Source organism: Barbus barbus (assembly GCF_936440315.1).
Source record: "Barbus barbus genome assembly, chromosome: 7".
NCBI lineage: Eukaryota > Metazoa > Chordata > Actinopteri > Cypriniformes > Cyprinidae > Barbus > Barbus barbus.
The window spans coordinates 25,059,642-25,078,063 of record NC_136735.1 but is presented as its reverse complement, the minus strand read 5'-3'; the positions used below and the strand labels follow the sequence as shown (position 1 = coordinate 25,078,063).

The window sequence follows — 18,422 nt, the reverse complement described above, 5'->3', positions numbered from 1 at the left end:
TTCGCAGACAGAGATTAAGTCTAGTCCAAAAGTATTTTCAACAGAGAATCACATTCCACAGAACAATTTACTCCATGACAATCCTTCCCTGAAAACTGCCCAGAGGAGTCATGACCATTCCTCGTCTTGTTGAAAGTGTCGCTCTACAATCCAATTAAAAAGCAAAAAAAAAAATAAGCAGAAACTCACACCTCTCCCTTGTGAAATATTGTAAATATTAATTCAGTCATTTTATTTGTTGGCAAACAACTTTCACTGTTACAACAAATATTAGTTATGAGTTCATTCAGTTTAGAATGCATATGAAAAGAATAAATAATAATTTCATTGATATTGTAATAATAATAATATTGATGATAATAACAATAAAAAAGGTCTCAGTATCGATCCGATTCTTTTTCCGATGCTCTCTAGGATCCTACATTTCTGATCTGTTGAAAAAACTAACAAAAAAAAAAAAACAAGACTGAATCACAGGAATAAATATGCAGTCAATTTTCTCAGGGTGGGTTAACAAGGGATATGTGCAAGCTACAGGGAGTCTCAGTTTGAGAACAAGTAAACAGTAGTTTCAGAAACCGACCTTTACAAGGTTGTTTCCATCTTCCAAACCACTCCATTAAAGTCCTGTCCTTCTAGTCTGCTCTTTTACTCTTTTATTTTATGTTTACACTTGCTCCACACGATTCGTAATCATGATTTCCCCAGTTCACACTTTTATTGGACCTGTTCCGCTAGCCTTTCTTACTCTTCTTGATTAAGCTCTTAAAACACAACTCGATATGTGAAATCGTCACAATAATAGACCATCTTTTAGCCTGAGAACAATTTTAGCTGTGTCAACACGTGTAACTGGAATTTCAATAAGCTGGAATTCTTCAACCTGCATCCAAAGTACGATTTCTGCTCTTACACATAAAAAAATGGCGTGTTGAAGGGTAAACGTTCTAGAACTCATGACATGACAACACTCCAGCATCCTTGGGATCCCATCTTCAATAGCTGTCAATCACACAATAGTCATTTCCCCAGAGTCTCTTGGTTATCATCGACACAGTGAGAATTAGAATGACAAAGTGTTGCATTTGGAAAAAAAAAGGAGGAGGCCACAGTCATCCTTCCGAACTAGAGTGTGTATGTAGACAGGTGAGCGTGTGTTTGTGCGTTATCAGGGATAGTATTTTGGAGGACCAGCACAGCATTGCAGGATTGGTCTAGTCTACAAAAACACATACAAGGGGCAAAATATGTCAAAAAACATGAAACGCATACGATCATATGCAATATCGGGAATCTGTACATTTTACATGGAAAACAGTTCCATTTCTTTGTAATTAGTGAAGATTACCTTTCCCATAACTGAGATTATTACTGAAAAATAAATGTAAGAAAACAAGATGCGTCCTCAGTCTTCAAGAATAGATGCGCCTTTTGTGATTTCACGCTCAGAAACGGTGCTAAACGAGAAGGAATGTGTGCAGCAGAGAATCATAGAGAAGTCTTCTAGAGAGTTGTGGGTAATACAGTTCAGTACGACAGAAGAGTTCAAAGTCTCATTATCATACACGGTCATCTAAAATGGCAGCTAGTTTTTCGCAGTCTGTTCCATAATCCGTGGTGAGTTTTGAGGAGAATCAGACAGCCATCGGATGAATGAGATCTATGCAAATGATCCAGGGAGCAAAAGTTGTCCTGCTGAGTAACAGTTTTACTCAGCAGATTGACTTCCTAGGAGATTGAGGAGAAAAAAGTCCACAAGACCTGCCTACACGCGGTAGTCCTTGTTCTAGCATAGGAATGGTTACTAGTTTCTGGTTACTGGTTCTAACTGGAGCAGGATTTTGGTGACAGGATACTCGTATGTACTGGAATCGGGGGGCTATCTGGAATCAGTCTCTCTATCAGTGCAGTAGGTAGTGTATCCCATGCCTTGTGCATTGTGTCTATAGGCTGGTGACCAACTGTGAGGGGTCTGGTGGCTGTTCTTCAGGCGACGAGTCTTCTTTCTCAGGTGGGGCGATGAACCCGTCACTGCCTCCGCGTCCCATCTGGTAATAGCTCTCTAGTTCCTGTATGTGGTTCCTGGAGCCCAGGTTCGGCATGCTTTTGTAGTATACATCGTCTGCCTCCATTACGACCCCTTTGCCGTTGGCCAGGTGCAGTTCGCTGCCCTCTTCCTCCTCGCCGTCATCATCCTCATCATCGTCTTCGTCGTCATGTAGACCGTTGATGAGGTCGTCAGTGCCATGCGGGAGGTCAGTGAGCGTGGGCATGCTGGTATAGAGCGAGTCTCTGAGGGGAGAGTGCGTGTGTGCGCGGGGAGTGTGTGTGTGCGAGGAGTGTGTGTGCGTGTCGTTGGGGAGCAGCGGGAAGAAGCTCTCGCTGTTCTCCTGCGGCAGGCGCCTGTGGGCTGAAAATGTGTGCAAGGGAGCGTGGTTTTCATGAGGGGGCGGTCTCGGTGGGAGGAGCGGTGCTTGTGACTCCTCCCTAATGAGCTCCAGACTTAACCCACCCCCGTCGTCGTGTCGGTGAAATGCTCCGGGGTTGTCGAGCACCATGACTTCGTCTTTGGCAATGGACGATGACCCCGCGACCCCTCCGTTGGCCAGGTGGTTGTTGAGTTTATTGGTCAAGGTGCCCTGGTGGGCTTTTCCCTGTCGCTCCTGGGTGTTGAGGTACGACGGAGCGTAGTTTGCCGTCAGCTCCTTCAGGATCTTCTTCTCAAGCGTAGTTGGCGGCTCGCTGCCGCGAGAACTGTAGGTAAGGTAATCACCTGCTGCCACACCATAGCTGTTGCCATGATTACCGTTGAGCGGCAGCGTATCCATAACACTGGAGTCCCGTGCATTGTTGAGAATACCTTCTGAAACAGAGGAAATGACAACAGAACCTCTTTTACAACATTTTGGTACATGCACGCACACAAAAAATATTGGTAACACTTTAGTCCAGGGACCAATTCTCACTATTAACTAGTTGCTTATTAGCATGCCTATTATTCACATATTGGCTGTTTATTAGTACTTATAAAACACATATTTTGCATGAACATACTCTACATCCCTAATCCTACCCAATACTTAAATTAACAGCTACATTACTAACTATTAATAAGCAACAAATTAGGCGTTTATTGAGGCAAAAGTCATAGGTTTGTTAATAGCGAGAATTGAACCTTAAAGTAAAGTGTGACCAAAAAATCTTATATAGAGAGTATTTATGATTGATGGTAATATGAATAGGTTCATGTATGCATCATGAAAGATGATATCAAATAGGATATTAACTTTTATCAAATAAGAAACAGATGAATATAGGAGGGATGCGGATTTAACAGGAGGAGGGAGAAGAGGAGGGAACGGGAAGGATGAGGAAGAGAAGAAGATTAAAGAAAAGAGAAGCAGAGGAGAATACATTATAAATGTGGAGCTGTTGTGAAATTAAATGAATCATACTTGAATCTCTGTAGGAGGCTGCAGACCCGCATGAAAGGAGAGAGCGAGAGAGCGAGAGAGCGAGAGAGAGAGAGAGAGAGAGAGAGAGAGAGAATGATTACATACATAAATGCTTATGGAACATGTCCACAGAGAGAGAGAGAAAGAAGTATTATATTCAGCTCAGACAGTGACGGGCATTAGTGACTGAATGCTAACCTGCTGAGTTTAGGACAGATGCTAGGCTGAAATGTTCTTATACAGTACCACCAAATTATTAAACAGAACAGATGGACATAGAAACAATATAAACAAGCTCATTAAACAGACACAGGAAGTATGTATGTAGGATATCAATGCTAACTCTGGATTATCGTGCGCGTGTATGAGTACCATTAGGAATGTTAATGCATTTTACATTTCCCAAGGTAAAGAACAAGATGCAGAATAGTCTTTCAAATTTGAATTTAAGGAAGTTGAATTAAAACAGAATGGATATGAAAGAAATTTACCGCTATCTAGTTTTTTTTCCTTTTAATAGGCCTACATTTTTACAATATGAATTACCTATTAGTATGTATATATGTATATAAAAAAACATGAGATAATATAATAATTAATGTTTAAAATATACATATATAATCACTATATGACATAAACCAACTTTTTTTGTATTTTAGTATTATTATAAAAAATTTTGAATTTCACACACCATGGTGAGCGAACACTTTATATTATTTCTTTTTCTGGTAAATCTGTGTTAGACAAAATTCAGAATTTTATTATTTGGGTCCCTTTAAATTAATTAAGCAGAATTTGAAAGTAATTGAACTGGAAGTTGAACTGGAAATGTGCTAATTTGCAATTCAAAGAAATAGAACACAGAATAGAATATATATATATTTATTATAATATATATATATATATATATATATATATATATATATATATATATTATATTTTCTTATACAGTAAAATTACCACGACCACCACCATATTGTTTTCTGACAGCTTTATAAATAAATAATGAATAAATTAAAAATTTGGAGTAAATTACAGTATTATAGCTAATTAAATAATTTTTTTAAATAAAAGTATTAAATCTTTTTATTTATTTTATGAAATATATTCAAATTAAATGTAAATTAAATACATTTGTATAGGTGGCATTCCTGAACCCTGATTACTCTAATTTATGTTTCTGGAAATACACCATATGTTTGTGTGTAAGATATTTAATTAAATATACATTTATATAAAATTGATATTCATAAAAATGTATATAAATCTAAATTATTTATTAATAATAAAAACAATACAAAAATCTTATAGCAGTCATATAAACAAAAGACAAACTTTAGCAAAATTTTAGCTTGACAGTGTCTGTGCTGATTCACTTTCATTGTATGGAAATACAGTGTGAATATTTTGCCTCACATCTCCTTGTCATGTAAATTTTAAAACGTCATGTAAAAATGTAAAACAGTTTGTCACCCTGAGAGACAATTACCATCCAAAAAGTGCTTAAGTTTGTAAATGTGTATGTGAGAGGCAAACCTTGCGTGTTGAACATGTTGGCAGTAGGGTTATTGTACACAGCAGACTCTCCCAGTAGTGTGTTATAAGGATTAGTGCCATGAGGACGTAACAAAGCATTGGAGATGAGATGGTTAGCCATGGTACCTACAACACCCACAAACAGAGGCAGAAAGAGAGAAAGGAAGAGAGACAGATATGGAGGCAGGAAGTTGAGATAAGACAGAAGGAAGGAGCAACAAAAAGAGACAGAAAAAGATGTACAATAAACAGTTAGAATGATGCAGACAAGGAATCAGTAAACTTGTGTTTAAACAGCTTTAAACATGTTAGTTCGAGGGGACAGGAATGTAAAACCTCCCATGTGGAGAGTAACATCAGTGCAGAACTTAGCATAGATGATGTTTATGTTGGACAGCTGTTGATGTTTGACATTTTGTCCTGCCAGTGTGACTTGATTGGGAGCGTTTTTCCGTAGTTTCAGCTCTTATGTCGCTGGAAGACTTTTAAAATCTCACATTCTTGTTTACACAGGACAGAGAAGACAAATGAGCTCGGAGGAGCAAATCGTATTAGCGTTTGGACATAACAGAGGCAGGCAGTGTTTGAGAATGAGCAGAACATGAGCACATAGACAGATGTCTGATCCATTTGGGTCTTCAGGGTCAGAAAGTTAGAGGGCTTTCCTGTTGTGTTCCAAGATTTTTCTTCAGGTTTTTTTCTCTTTCTCTCATTAAACAAACACACTCAAATGATTCTTTATCTATGAGCACTTTTGGCCTTGGGAACACTGATAAAACACTTAGGTACACTTTGTAACACTTGTTAACTATTAACTACGACTTTTCCCTCAATAAATTCTTAATTTGCTGCTTATTAATAGTTAGTAAGGTAGTTGTTAAGTTTAGGTATTGGGTAGGATTAGGGATGTAGAATAAGGCATTCATATGTGCTAATACATGGCTAATATTCTAGTAATATGCTAGCTAATAAGCAACTAATAGGTGTAACCGTAAAATAAAGTGTTACCAACACTTGCTAGTTTGTCATTTGTCTTCTAACGATAACTAACAATCAGCATTGTATGGTGTATCTAACTGTGATGGAAAAGACATTTGCAACCATTTTGGAATAAACCAACCAACTCGTTTCTTTTGATATATCCTGATTTTATATATCCTAAACACACACACAATTTTTTTTTTTTTTTCAAAACAACAAAATTACAACTTGATTGGAAATGACACACACACTAGAAGTATTCTATTTATATTCACCTTTTCATTTTTGTTTTCTTTACATGTCACATTTAAGCATGATCTTCAATGAGAATTTTGTATCCTTGGTAAACTAGTGCACTAGTGCACAGTGCACTTTTATTTTTCAACTGCTTACACACATTTTCAAAACTCTGCCTCATTTTTTCAAAACTTTACACACAAATCCAAGAATTGCACACACAAAATACAAAATGCCTTAAATCACTTCCAATTTTAACTGCATTCAAAATATCACAAACACATCTCAAAAGCAAATATTTTCAAACACCTTTGCCATAATATTAATTCCTGTTCGATTTTTGTGATACACAGAGAATTGTGTGTTGTGTTTTGCAAAAAGTGTTTTATGAAATTGAAAACTGAGCCCGAGAATTAGTGTATGGTTTTGCAGATTTGGTGTGTGCTTCTGGTGTTTGAGTGTCAGTTTTCAGAAATTGTGTGACAAGTAAAGATTTTGTGTGTAAGCAGTTGAAAAAAACTGTAGTAGTAAAAATATTGGTTATGATATGAAGGAAAAGCTGTCACATAAAATGAATATTGAAATGGTTTATCTTCATGCAATTCTTTACTTAGATTTTCATAGTTTTTAAAATGAGATGACTTTTAAAATACTAATTAATTAAGATTAAAAGTCTGCCTTAAGGACAAGGGTAAAATAATAAAGTTTTATACTTCGTAAACGTATACTTTTAGACTTTAATTTTTATACTTTATACGTGTAAGGCATTTAAGAAACAAAAATAAATGATGAAGGCCAGGAAAAAACCTTCATATATAAATAAAACTGCTGAAATATGGTTAAACTTAAAGTGTTAAAATGCTAAAATATTATCCAAGCAACAAATAAGTGCCCATAGTTGAAGAAACATTTTTAGGGCATATTATTTTTCTGTGTATTGCTAATCTCATTGCTCATAATTAACCTATAGGAGTAAAACGACCACTGGTTTCTGTTCCACTTTTCAGATCCAAACAACCTGTTTTGAGTGTGTGTATATGTACAGTTTCTGTCAATATGTATGTGTATGAATACTGTGTACATGTGTACACATGGGTGCATGTTTGTGTTTGTGTGTGTGTGTTTGGCTTTACCTCTGTTGAGAGTCGCTGAGCTGTTCATATCAGCGGTGATGAAAGATGACTCTGACTGCTTCCTGACAGTGTCATTCCACATCCTACGAATACGACTCTGACAACAGAGAAAGAGAGGGGGTCGATGTTCAGTTTCTTATCGAATGGAAAGCAACGTCCAAACAAAGCAAACAAAGAAATTGTATTACGCGTCAATGGTGGTCTAATGCAGATAACTTATTTTATATCTAGTATCTAGTATCTTATATCACACATAATACAGCCATTCGATCAGTGAGGTTGTTTTATTTTTTTATTTTTTTGTCTACAGTTATCGGCACTGTACTATGGCTAATGGCTAATTGGAATACAGCATTGAAAACCTTTCTGATTATAATCACAAATAGCGAGGTGAGCAGAATGCTGAGTGCACCATTTAAAATAAGGTTGAATGGGAAACTGGGTCATGTGGGACTGTATTCATCCATGAATAAGAAAACGCCAGAGCTAAAGTGCTTTCTGTGCAAAGAAATAACAAGCTGATGACTGCATTGACCATTGACAGCTTCACCAGTCACTGGCCTATACAAATCACTTGAGATGGTTTTTGGAGGATCCCCTGCAGGTGTGTGTGTGTGTTACCTGTGAGTTGGTGGAATAGCGTCCAGGTGTGCGGGCTGTACTGGTCTTTGTTGAAGTGGAGATGGTTGACTCCACACTCTTCCCGCTGCAGCAGTGTGTGCGGAGACATCGGCCATATTCCTTACGCACCTGCAAAGACACACACACACACATACACACATACACACATACAGTTTGGTAAACCTGGGTAGTTTTTCTGTTTTGTCTTTTGTTTTTTTGTGGGTTTTTTATTTTTATTTTTATTTGGGGGGGGGGGGGGGGTAGTTTTCCAGAATTTTCTGCATATTTGAACCCTTTCCAACAGTGACTGTATGATTTTGAGATCCATCTTTACACATGGAGGACAATTGAGGGACTCATACATAACTATTATAGTTATAAAGTGAAAACATTTACTGATGTTCAAGAAGGCAACACAATGCATTAAGAGTTGGGTGGTGTAAACATTTTGAATTAGATGATCAGGGTAAATTGTACTTGTTTTGTCTTCTGGGAAACATTTAAGTATTTACGTAGCTTCTTAAGAGCTGATCAAATGTAAAAACTGTAACTTGAATGCAATGTAAGTCGCTTTGGATAAAAGCGTCTGCTAAATGCATAAATGTGAATGAATGAATGAATGTTCTTAAGTGCAGTACCAAATGGAAAAATTATGATCTTTAAACAAAATAAGAAAAAATCCTGTTCAAAAGTTTTCACCCTCTGGCTCTTAATGCATTGTGTTGCCTTCTTGAGCATCAGTAAATGTTTCCACCTTTTTGTAATAGCTGTGTATGAGTCTCAAAATCACACAGTCACTGCTGGAAAGGGTTCAAATATGCAGAAAATGCTGGAAAACCAAAGAATGTGAAGGAGCTGGAGGTTTTTTCTGAAGAACAGCAGGACCAACAAGGGACTCATGAACAACTATCCCAAAACAGAAAGACAGTCGTGGATCATCCAGGAAATGACACATGGTATTAAGATTCAAGGGTATGCAAACTGTTGAACGGGGTCATTTTTATAAATTCAGTTATTATTTTGTCTTGTGGAGAATATATAAACATCTGTTATGTGAAATAGTCTATTCAGGACAGTATTAAATAAACAACATGCAATTTTCATGATCCCCCTTATTTTGTTAAAATGATTAACATTTTGCATATTGCGCAAGGGGCATGTAAATTTATGAGCACAGCTGTATATTGTGTGTGTGTGTAAACATTCACATTCGACTGCTTTTATTTACAGCAATGTTCTTGCGAAAATATTTTTATGAAGACAAAACGATTAAACAGCTAAGACAAACTGAACAAATTTTAAATCTATTAATTTATTCAAAAGTACATATACAATTCATTCATATAATAACACCTCTTCTATGATACGCATGTTTTCAATTTCTGAAATCAAATTCCTTTTAATATTTTTTGTGGTTAGTTCAGGTTGTAAAATGTATTGTGGTATGACTTGGCAAAACCTAATGATATTTATGAATGAATAATAAATTAGATTTGTATCTATCTATCTTATAATTATTTAAAAACACTACTAAAAATAAAGATTAAGACGTGCACACTAACCTATTTTAAAGCTTTAAGGAATTAAGTTATTTTCTACTTGATAGTTACATTAAGCCTTCATTTGGGCGATTTCAAATATTGAAGTATGTGATTAATTGTGATTTGATTAATTAGTCAGCATTTCTTGTAATTAGATTATATTTTTTAATCGATTGGTCATTCCTTGTATCCTAGTGTTAAAGAGTTTCCTGGGTTCATCTTAGTTCCTGCAGGTTACAGTGTGTCTGTGCAAGCACATCTGTGTGTAATGGGTGTGTGTGTGTGTGTGTGTGTGTCAGCGCTTGTGAATGGCAAAGTGAACTATCGTGTGCATGGCAGGAACCCTCATATCATTTACATGACTTCAATAGTTAGCATGCTGGACGACCTTCCTAACGCTGTAATCTTAATTAGGAAAAACACACATACATTCAACATCACGCCCTTTACCTTAATTCTCAAACAACAAGGACCAAAACTTGTATTTCTCCATCCAAAAATCTAGACATAATAACAATAATGACCAATATCAGTACAAAATCCCCTGTTGTATCAGCAATAATACAGCTATAATTGCTTTTTAATGTTTTTAACATGGACGCTATGTTATTGTTTGCGCAGCTGTTGAAAGAAAACTCTCAAAGATCGGCCAAATGAAATCCAGCGGTTTTATTCCTCCGTCTCTATGGATGACTGCACACCCAACTCCTCAAAGACCTCAACAAAACAGAACTTAGAGCTCTTGTCTCCACAAAACCCAAATAAGCCTAGATTAGTCCCTCGTCTTGTAAAAACAGTTTCTTGTGGGTCTTTGAGAGAATACATATATATTGTGTTCAGATCCATTAGGTAGATGGGTAGATTAGCCAAAAATCTCTGAAATCATCCACTTTAGGCTTAGAAGTTGCCAGCACGCACATCTATTTAATGTGAAAGATTGGTTAGCAGAATACATAAATTCCACAACAGTCCAATCTTTCCGTCCGTCAATACATAGAAATATTCGCACATACACATATTATTTTTCTTGAATCAATATCTGTTCCCTCTACAGCTAAAATGCACCAGTGTAATGTGGATATGAGCATTTTCATGCTAAATGACTCTGGAAGCAATCCACTGGTCGGCCATCAGATAATTAAAAGGTTTAAAATCTATCATGAGCTAAATAAATCTGATGAGCTGAGGGTCTCTAATTGAGCATGCATGTGACACAAGAGTTGATTAATGAGATCATTACTAATGAGAGGCCAGTAAACCCTTAGTAAAATGCCCAGGAAAGAGGTCAATTGAGCCTCAGTATGCGCATGTGCACGTGATTGCAATACTGCAGATGTTTACATAATATACATGGAACATTCTTCAAATAAGGGGAATTTTTTTCTGTCAGCTAGGATGATTTTAAAAACAATCGTTCTAGCTTTAGAGGACAGATTCAAATGTATTTGATTTTCATGATGGCTGTAATTTTTAAGATTAAATTATAATAAAAATTATATTTATTCTATGTTTATAAAAAAACATATGGGGGGGGGGGGGGTTAATGAATAAGATTCTTGTGCACACCAAGGCTACATTTATTTAATTAAAGATATAAAATTAAAATAAAATAAATAAAAAAAGTCATATTGTGAAATATTACTATAATTTAAAATAAGAGTTTCTATTTTAATATATTTAAAAATGTAATTTATTCCTGTGATGACAAAGCTAAATTTTCAGCAGCCATTATTCCAGTCTTCAGTGCCACATGATCCTTTAGAAATCATACTAATATGCTGATTAGGTAAGTTTTTTTCAGGATTCTTTATGTAAAATCATTTTTAATATTTGTTTTTCTTTTGCTAGCAAACTTGTTTTTCTCTAAAAACTGAAAAATTGCATTAGCATCACACACACAATATAAAAAACCCACTCGATAAATCCCAGCTTGATCAAGGCCATGATCTAATGTGATAAATGCATTTGAAACAGCTTGAAAAAGTGCAATTTTTCAAACTCTCAAGTAGTCAAAAGTGCCACTAATTGAAAAATCACCCTTATGTGAATTTGCGTTTGTGTGTGTCACCTTCTTCTGCAGGATGCAGTGAAATATGAAGATGAACATTCCCTGCAGCGAGTTAAAGATGGTGAAGAGGTAGGCCATGATGACTGTACTCTCATTGATATACATCAGCCCAAATGCCCAGGTCAACCCCAGCAGACAAAGCAGAGCTATGGCACCTATAACCCAGGACCTAAGAGAGAGAGCGAGAGAGATAAAGATAAATAAACAGATCAAGTGCATAACTCTCACTCACAGCTAGTTAATATTATCCAAGTATGTTAAATTATTATGTTATTTTATTGGACTGTATCTGTTTCCTCAGTTTGACAATAGTAGGATCAGATTATAAACTGTCTCAGAGAAAGGCTTTATTCTAAAGCAGTCAAATGTCAAGCTGGCTCCAGCCATAATGTCTACTAGTCTGTACTTAGCACTGAGACTCACACTCATTTAGTGATGTCATTATGTCTTTGGGGTCATTCACACACACACACACACACACTTAGACTCACACACACAGATAATAAGCTTGCAACCCATTTATACTGTAAACTGCGCTAATGTGACAGGCTAATGTTTGGCACTGAAACAAGATCATTAGAAAGTATGAGACAGAGAAAGCGAGAGACAGACGTACAGACAGACAGGGATAAGCTTTTGAGATGATATGCAGAGAGACAGTAAATATGAATTATTGTTTCCATCGGAGACAATAATATTAAATAAATAATGGTGGATCAAGACGGAAAGACTGACAGACAGACAGAAATATTGATTTTAAACCAACTCGGGACTGATGCAGAAAGAGAACACGCACTCATGAAGAATTATAATTACATTGTTCATTTCAAAGAGCCACATTGGAGAATTGATGAATCACTTAAATCATTTTAACATTCAAAAGAGAATCAATCAAACAGTGGAGGTACTACACAGCTAAACACTCCAATCAGAATGCGTGATTCACAGAACTGGCACTCTGATTGGCCGGAGACCCTTACCAGTGACTATCCATAACAAGCCATGCCTCAACAGAATGCTGAAATGTAAAACAGAAAAAAGGATGGAAAAGGAAACAACAAAGAAAAAAAGAGAGATGAGGTTGATGAATGATTCATAAACATCATAAATAAAACAAAACAAACTCAAGAGATGGAAAACACAAACAAATAAAATGAAAACCTCTACTTATGATGATGATGAGGATGGTGAAATATGGTTGAATTTTCTCAGTCGACACAAATGTACATATTGCGGGATTGAATGTGATGGTATAAGATGAAAAAAACAACAGCCAGACTGCCAGTACATTTAGGAGCCCTTGCACCTTATGACAAAGTGAGAGCTGCGGTGGTGGGTAGGGTTAAGCTCTCAGTAGCCAATAGCCTTGATAATCTATTCTATGCACGGCAGTTTCAGAACTTTGGATGGAATTTTGTGCTGAGGCTACATTTTTGACTGGGCCAGACTTTCTAACTTAACTTTTACTTTATTAAATCGGCCATCTTGTATCCTGTGCTAGCAGAGGCATTTCTCTCAGCTCATTAAAAAGTCTTTTTTTCTGTTACTGATTTGGTGACAAAGAGACTAATAGTACTAAGGTTAGGGTTAGATAATAGAGCCAATAGCTATGTATTGTATACTGAGAAGAAAAGCTCTTCTGTTAGGTATATGAGAGTGCACAGTTGCCATAGACACCAAAACCTGAGTTTATCCCACTGTATGGAAAAATATACAAATATATATAAAGAGAGACACACACACACACACACACCACCATTCAAACTTTGAGATCAGTAAGATTTTTGTTATTATCTGAAAGAAATGTGTACTTTTATCCAGCAAGGACAAATTAAATTGCTCAAAAGTGACAGTAAGGACATTTACACTGTTACAAAATATTTCAATTTCAAATAAATTCATTTTTTAAAACTTTTTTATTCATCAAAACCCTGAAAAAAATGCATCACAGAAATGCACCACAAAACTGTTATTTTAAATTGTAATAACTTTTCACAATATTATGGTTTTCACCGTTTTTGATCAAATATAAGCAGCCTTGGTGAACATTCTTTCTTTATTGATGAGGCTTCTTTCAAAAACAATAAAAAAATCTTACTGACCTCAAACTTTGAATGGAAATATGTAGTTGCACATTAACATTTAATTGTTATTAGAGGTGTTTAAATGACATTGGCACAGAACAGGTTTTTATCATTTAATATACTGACATTTGTACATTTTTAAGTGTGGCTAAAATATCAAAAAACGTTTTGTGGTACTATAGCTGTTTATAATAAAGTTTTACAAACTTGTAAACATGGTGAACTTTTTTTTAACTGTTAACTGTAGAAGTTAATATTTAGCAACTTTGTTCTCCCATGAAAAAAGTTCCAAAGAATCTGAAACAGAATCATCCGTTGCATGGCTGTGCGCAGTACTCATTATGTTTCTGTTAACTAAAACTAAAATAAAAAATTTAATAAATCAAATCAAATCAAAACTAACAAATAAAAATAAAAGCCAATTCAAAATAAATAGTTAAATAAAATCAGTACCATAATAGTATATGAATCATACTAAAATATAACACTCAGACATTCTTGAATTAACCAGTGCTTTTTACTAATTTGGTTGAGTAAATGATTCAATGACTCACTCAAAATGAATCAGTGTTTTGAATCATTAAAATAATGCAACGATGTAACCTGAAAATCCCTGTTTGGAAAGTCCCACTGCTGTTGTACTACATATCAGTGTTTCTGGAATGCCACTTGTCCAATCAAATAAGAGTACTGTAACAGTTGTATAACATGAATATTTATGTAGAATTTCCGCATTTGGGTCACAGTTTTAAACAGTGACTCCTCTGCCTGTGTTCTGAACAACAAAAAGAATAATCAATTACTGAAATATGCTAACTAACCTAGATTCAGTATGTACTGTCTGCCAGTGGGCTGTAGTGTATAGATGAGACATGCTACACACTGTGCTTTGCACACTTTCTGATCCCCCACATTACTGGCTGTGTATCAGTACACCCTGATATGCCTGCCCCAAGTGTCCTAGCTCTTAAAGATGATGCTGACTAAATTTGAATAAATAGCGCAGGGAATGCAGTTTATGTGAAGTTTTTTTTTTTTTTATCATTACTGATTCGGTCCCATGAGAACTTAAACATTAAGGAAATAATGACAGATAAAAGACACTTTAAACTTCATCTAACTTTAGATAGGCAGTAGAACATTCTTCTGGTTTAAACACCTCTAAGGAACGGAATTAAAGGACAATTGCGTGTTTAGTGAAAATAAAGACAGTCGCAGTGTGAGCAAGAAAAGCAATATAGTACACACACATTGAAACACAGAATAAATGCCTTACTTGATGTTGTCCAGGCAACCGGAGTCAGGCTTGAGAATCGCTGTGTGGTGAAACATCTTATATAGTGCAATGCCCAGGAAAATAACATTTAGCTGCAACACAAAACCATAAATGCATGATACAAATGCAATAACTATTTAAAACGATAAAAGAGGACCTTGTCATTCATTTGTGATTTATGAAATCCTTACTGAGCATATTCTCACTTGTATATCAGAAATGTATCTTTGGAATGAACAGATTTAAATGAATAAAATAATGCAGAATAACTCAATGGAGGATTCACCCTTCTCCATGCTTTCCTAAGCCTGAAAATCACAATTTTATCATCGGAACTAGTGATGCACCAAAATGAACATTCTTGGCCAAAACGGAAAATTATGGAGCCAATGAATCTGAAAATGCTCATTTTAAATTAAATAATTAAAATAATTAAACAAGCCTTTGTTTGGGGGGAAAAAAACTAATAATTAAATAAATTGATAACAGCATGTATGCATCTGTCACTGTTGATAAATGTGATATTGCCTATTCCAAAGAGATTTTGCACACATTATTGTGCAAGAGAAAATCACTATAACTCCCAAACTGATTTTCTTTCTTCGATACAAGCACTTCTTTACCCTACAGCATATTACATAAGATATGTGGGTTAATATCTATCTATCTATCTATCTATCTATCTATCTATCTATCTATCTATCTATCTATCTATCTATCTATCTATCTATCTATCTATCTATCTATCTATCTATCTATCTATCTATCTATCTATCTATTTATACATATACACACACACACACATTTTTTTTGTTTTAATTTTTTTTTTTTTATATAATGGTATAATGGTGTTTGGATTATGTCACACATTACCTGTCACTTCTACACTGTCCTATACTAATAAAGTAAAAAAAACCCACCAAAAATAAATCTTAAAAAAAAAGGTTGTCTGACTTGTTCTTAAAGCAGTGTTTTGGCTGAGATTTCAGCCTATTTTCTCACAAAATTTCAGTACATCCCAAATGAGAACAATGCTAAAAATTCTGAAATATATATATAATAAGCAATCAAGATAAAGCAAACCCAGCTTCCACACACACACATGCTTCCTCTTTCTCTATATTTAGCAATGGGGCTGCTCAGCTTGTCTGGTGGGGTGACTGTGACTTTCCCGTAATTGGGAAAATGCCCTCGACAGACCATTATCTGAACCCCCCGTGTGGGTGTGTGTGAGCCAGTGTGGAATTGGCTTTGCTCTATCATTCTCTAAATCCCCAGTGTGTGTGTGTTTGTGTGTGTTAAACTCACCATGATGATGAGAGTAGCAGGCCCAATGAAACTCCAGATAAAGTAAGTATCCAACCTTAGCCAGCACCTACAGAGAGCAAGAGAGAGATTTTCAAATGAAACTGATCTCCAACCCTCTCAAATTAAGATCAAACCAAGTTCAAGTTCCAGGAAGGAATGTTCATGTTATGTTCTGGTGTTTGGTTGATCATTGCATTCAGAAAGGGCTCATTGGCCAAGGAACATTTGGAACCTCAAGGGGTGACTGACAACCCAGAGCTGAATTATTAAAATCTTCATCTCTGCTATACTGAAATCACCTCTACAGCCCAGCAGGAGTGGAAGCATCACTGTTAGAGTGTGTGTATATGTGTGTGTGTTCCAGACCACCAACACCAGTCAGACATGCTCCCTCTTTAAAGAACAGATACCATATGCTAGAGAATGCAGAAACCAAATAGGATTATAAATATTTTAGGAATTTCAATTCATGTGCGCTGGGATTAGGCCACGCAGACATGCTCTTTGTGCTATATTTTTGCTCTTACCAGCCTGGCACTGATTTCACCAACCATCTGCCATGACAACACCTTAATTTATGTTCCTCTCTACCACGGTCTTTATATGGAGGCGTAAAAAAAATTTGAAAGTGTGGGGGAAACATTAAGGCATGAAAAGCACTGCTTATCTGCCAAAAAGTGGGGGGACGAATGTTCTAAAAGTGGCACGGCCACGTTTTCCCTGCATAAGGATCCCTACGCCCTTGTTTAGATCTCCACTGTTGGCTCAGGTTAACAGGATATGTAGTAAAATAGTATTCTTCTCCTTCCTTCCCTCCCTCCCTCCCTCCCTTCGATTCATTTCTAGTTTTTAAATGAGTGTGACCTAATTCTGTGGTCTGGTGAGACTTTGTGGTTGAGTGACCACCACTTATTCATATGCCACATTCAGCATCTCATCTTTAAATGATGATTTTTGCTGAAATATTTATCTGAGTGAACATCCCTTATGGCTGTGTCTGGCCACTAACTGCAGTGATGCCAGCTGAACACTTTTCTTTATGAATATGAATTAGGGCAATTTCACCAGTTTGCCCATTTCAGAACTCGTGAACGCACAGGCGACTTTCAGTACAACCTGATCTGATGCGCTTGGCACTTGCAAAACATTTTGCTGGAGTAGACAGCATTAGAGGGATTTCTGATTTCCTCCACTCACTGATCACAAGTCAAGTCATTTTGTGGCTTATTGCTATCAAAGCGAGAAGCGGGTTTTTAGTTGACATGTCTGATTTTAGATGGCATGTCTTTAATTTTATTCATATTTGGTGTACTTACCGTACTGTTACAGTAAAGTTTGGGGTTGGTAAGATTTTTTTCAATGTTTTTGAAAGTCTCTTGTGCTCACCAAGGCTGTATTTATTTGATCAAACATACTGTACAGTAAACAAAGAGACATATTCTAAAATTAACAGTTTACAGTATTACAGTTTAAAATAATTTCTATTTTAATATATTTGAAAATGTAATTTATTCCTGTGATGGAAAAGCTGAATTTTCAGCCTCCACTACTCTACATATTTCTCCTTATTATCAGTGTTGTGATACATTCTTTTCAGGATTCTTTGATGACTAGAACATTCAAAAGAACAACCTTTTGTAAATTTGTAAATGTTTTTACTGTTACTTTTGATCAATTTAATGTGTAATTGCTAAATAAACTTATAGATTTCTGTTGATTTGATGCTAAAGAAATTAATGTTTTGGTCCCCCCTGACCCTTATTTTAAGGACAAAACAGTTGAAATATTATTCAAATATTATTATATGAATTTGTAATGGCATGAAGGTAAGTACATGATGACAGAGTGTTTATTTTTTGGTCAACTATCCCTTTAATGAGTGAATTAATAATTGATTTGAGTCAAGTTATTTGTGCTCATGAAGTCATTTGCCACAAAGCAGTCGTGTTTTTATCCAAAGTGACTTTCAGGGCACTAATTGCATAGCCATTCCCCCTTGAGCAGTCTGCTGTGATGTGTCTTGCTCAAGGGCACTCTGCTAATAGAGCACGTCTGTGATCTCAGTAACACTTTTCCTGTGTCACTAAATCCTGGGATTGAACCTACAATCTTCCTTAACCGTTAAGCAACATTGCTCGTGAGAAGACAACTGGGTCTTTGCAAGCAAAATTGGAAGCCAATG

At 35.9% G+C, this 18,422-nt stretch overlaps 1 protein-coding gene across 2 annotated transcripts in view; it reads right to left on the bottom strand.

Moving 5' to 3' along the window:
- Positions 1 to 206: 206 nt before the first annotated feature.
- The window catches only part of LOC306873098 (adhesion G protein-coupled receptor L3-like), an 80,368-nt gene continuing 62,152 nt past the window's right edge, over positions 207 to 18,422 (bottom strand). The window contains exons 16-23 of one of the 2 annotated variants that reach the window (XM_079422133.1): positions 16,241 to 16,307; positions 14,933 to 15,024; positions 11,573 to 11,741; positions 7,964 to 8,092; positions 7,301 to 7,439; positions 4,992 to 5,117; positions 3,456 to 3,473; positions 207 to 2,863 (exon numbers count right to left, since the gene is read on the bottom strand). In XM_079422133.1, the coding sequence (XP_079278259.1) occupies positions 1,944 to 2,863; positions 3,456 to 3,473; positions 4,992 to 5,117; positions 7,301 to 7,439; positions 7,964 to 8,092; positions 11,573 to 11,741; positions 14,933 to 15,024; positions 16,241 to 16,307 (1,660 nt within the window). In that variant the 3' untranslated portion in view covers positions 207 to 1,943. The remainder of the gene's footprint in view (positions 2,864 to 3,455; positions 3,474 to 4,991; positions 5,118 to 7,300; positions 7,440 to 7,963; positions 8,093 to 11,572; positions 11,742 to 14,932; positions 15,025 to 16,240; positions 16,308 to 18,422) is intronic. The other variant, XM_079422134.1, reaches the window with a different exon arrangement.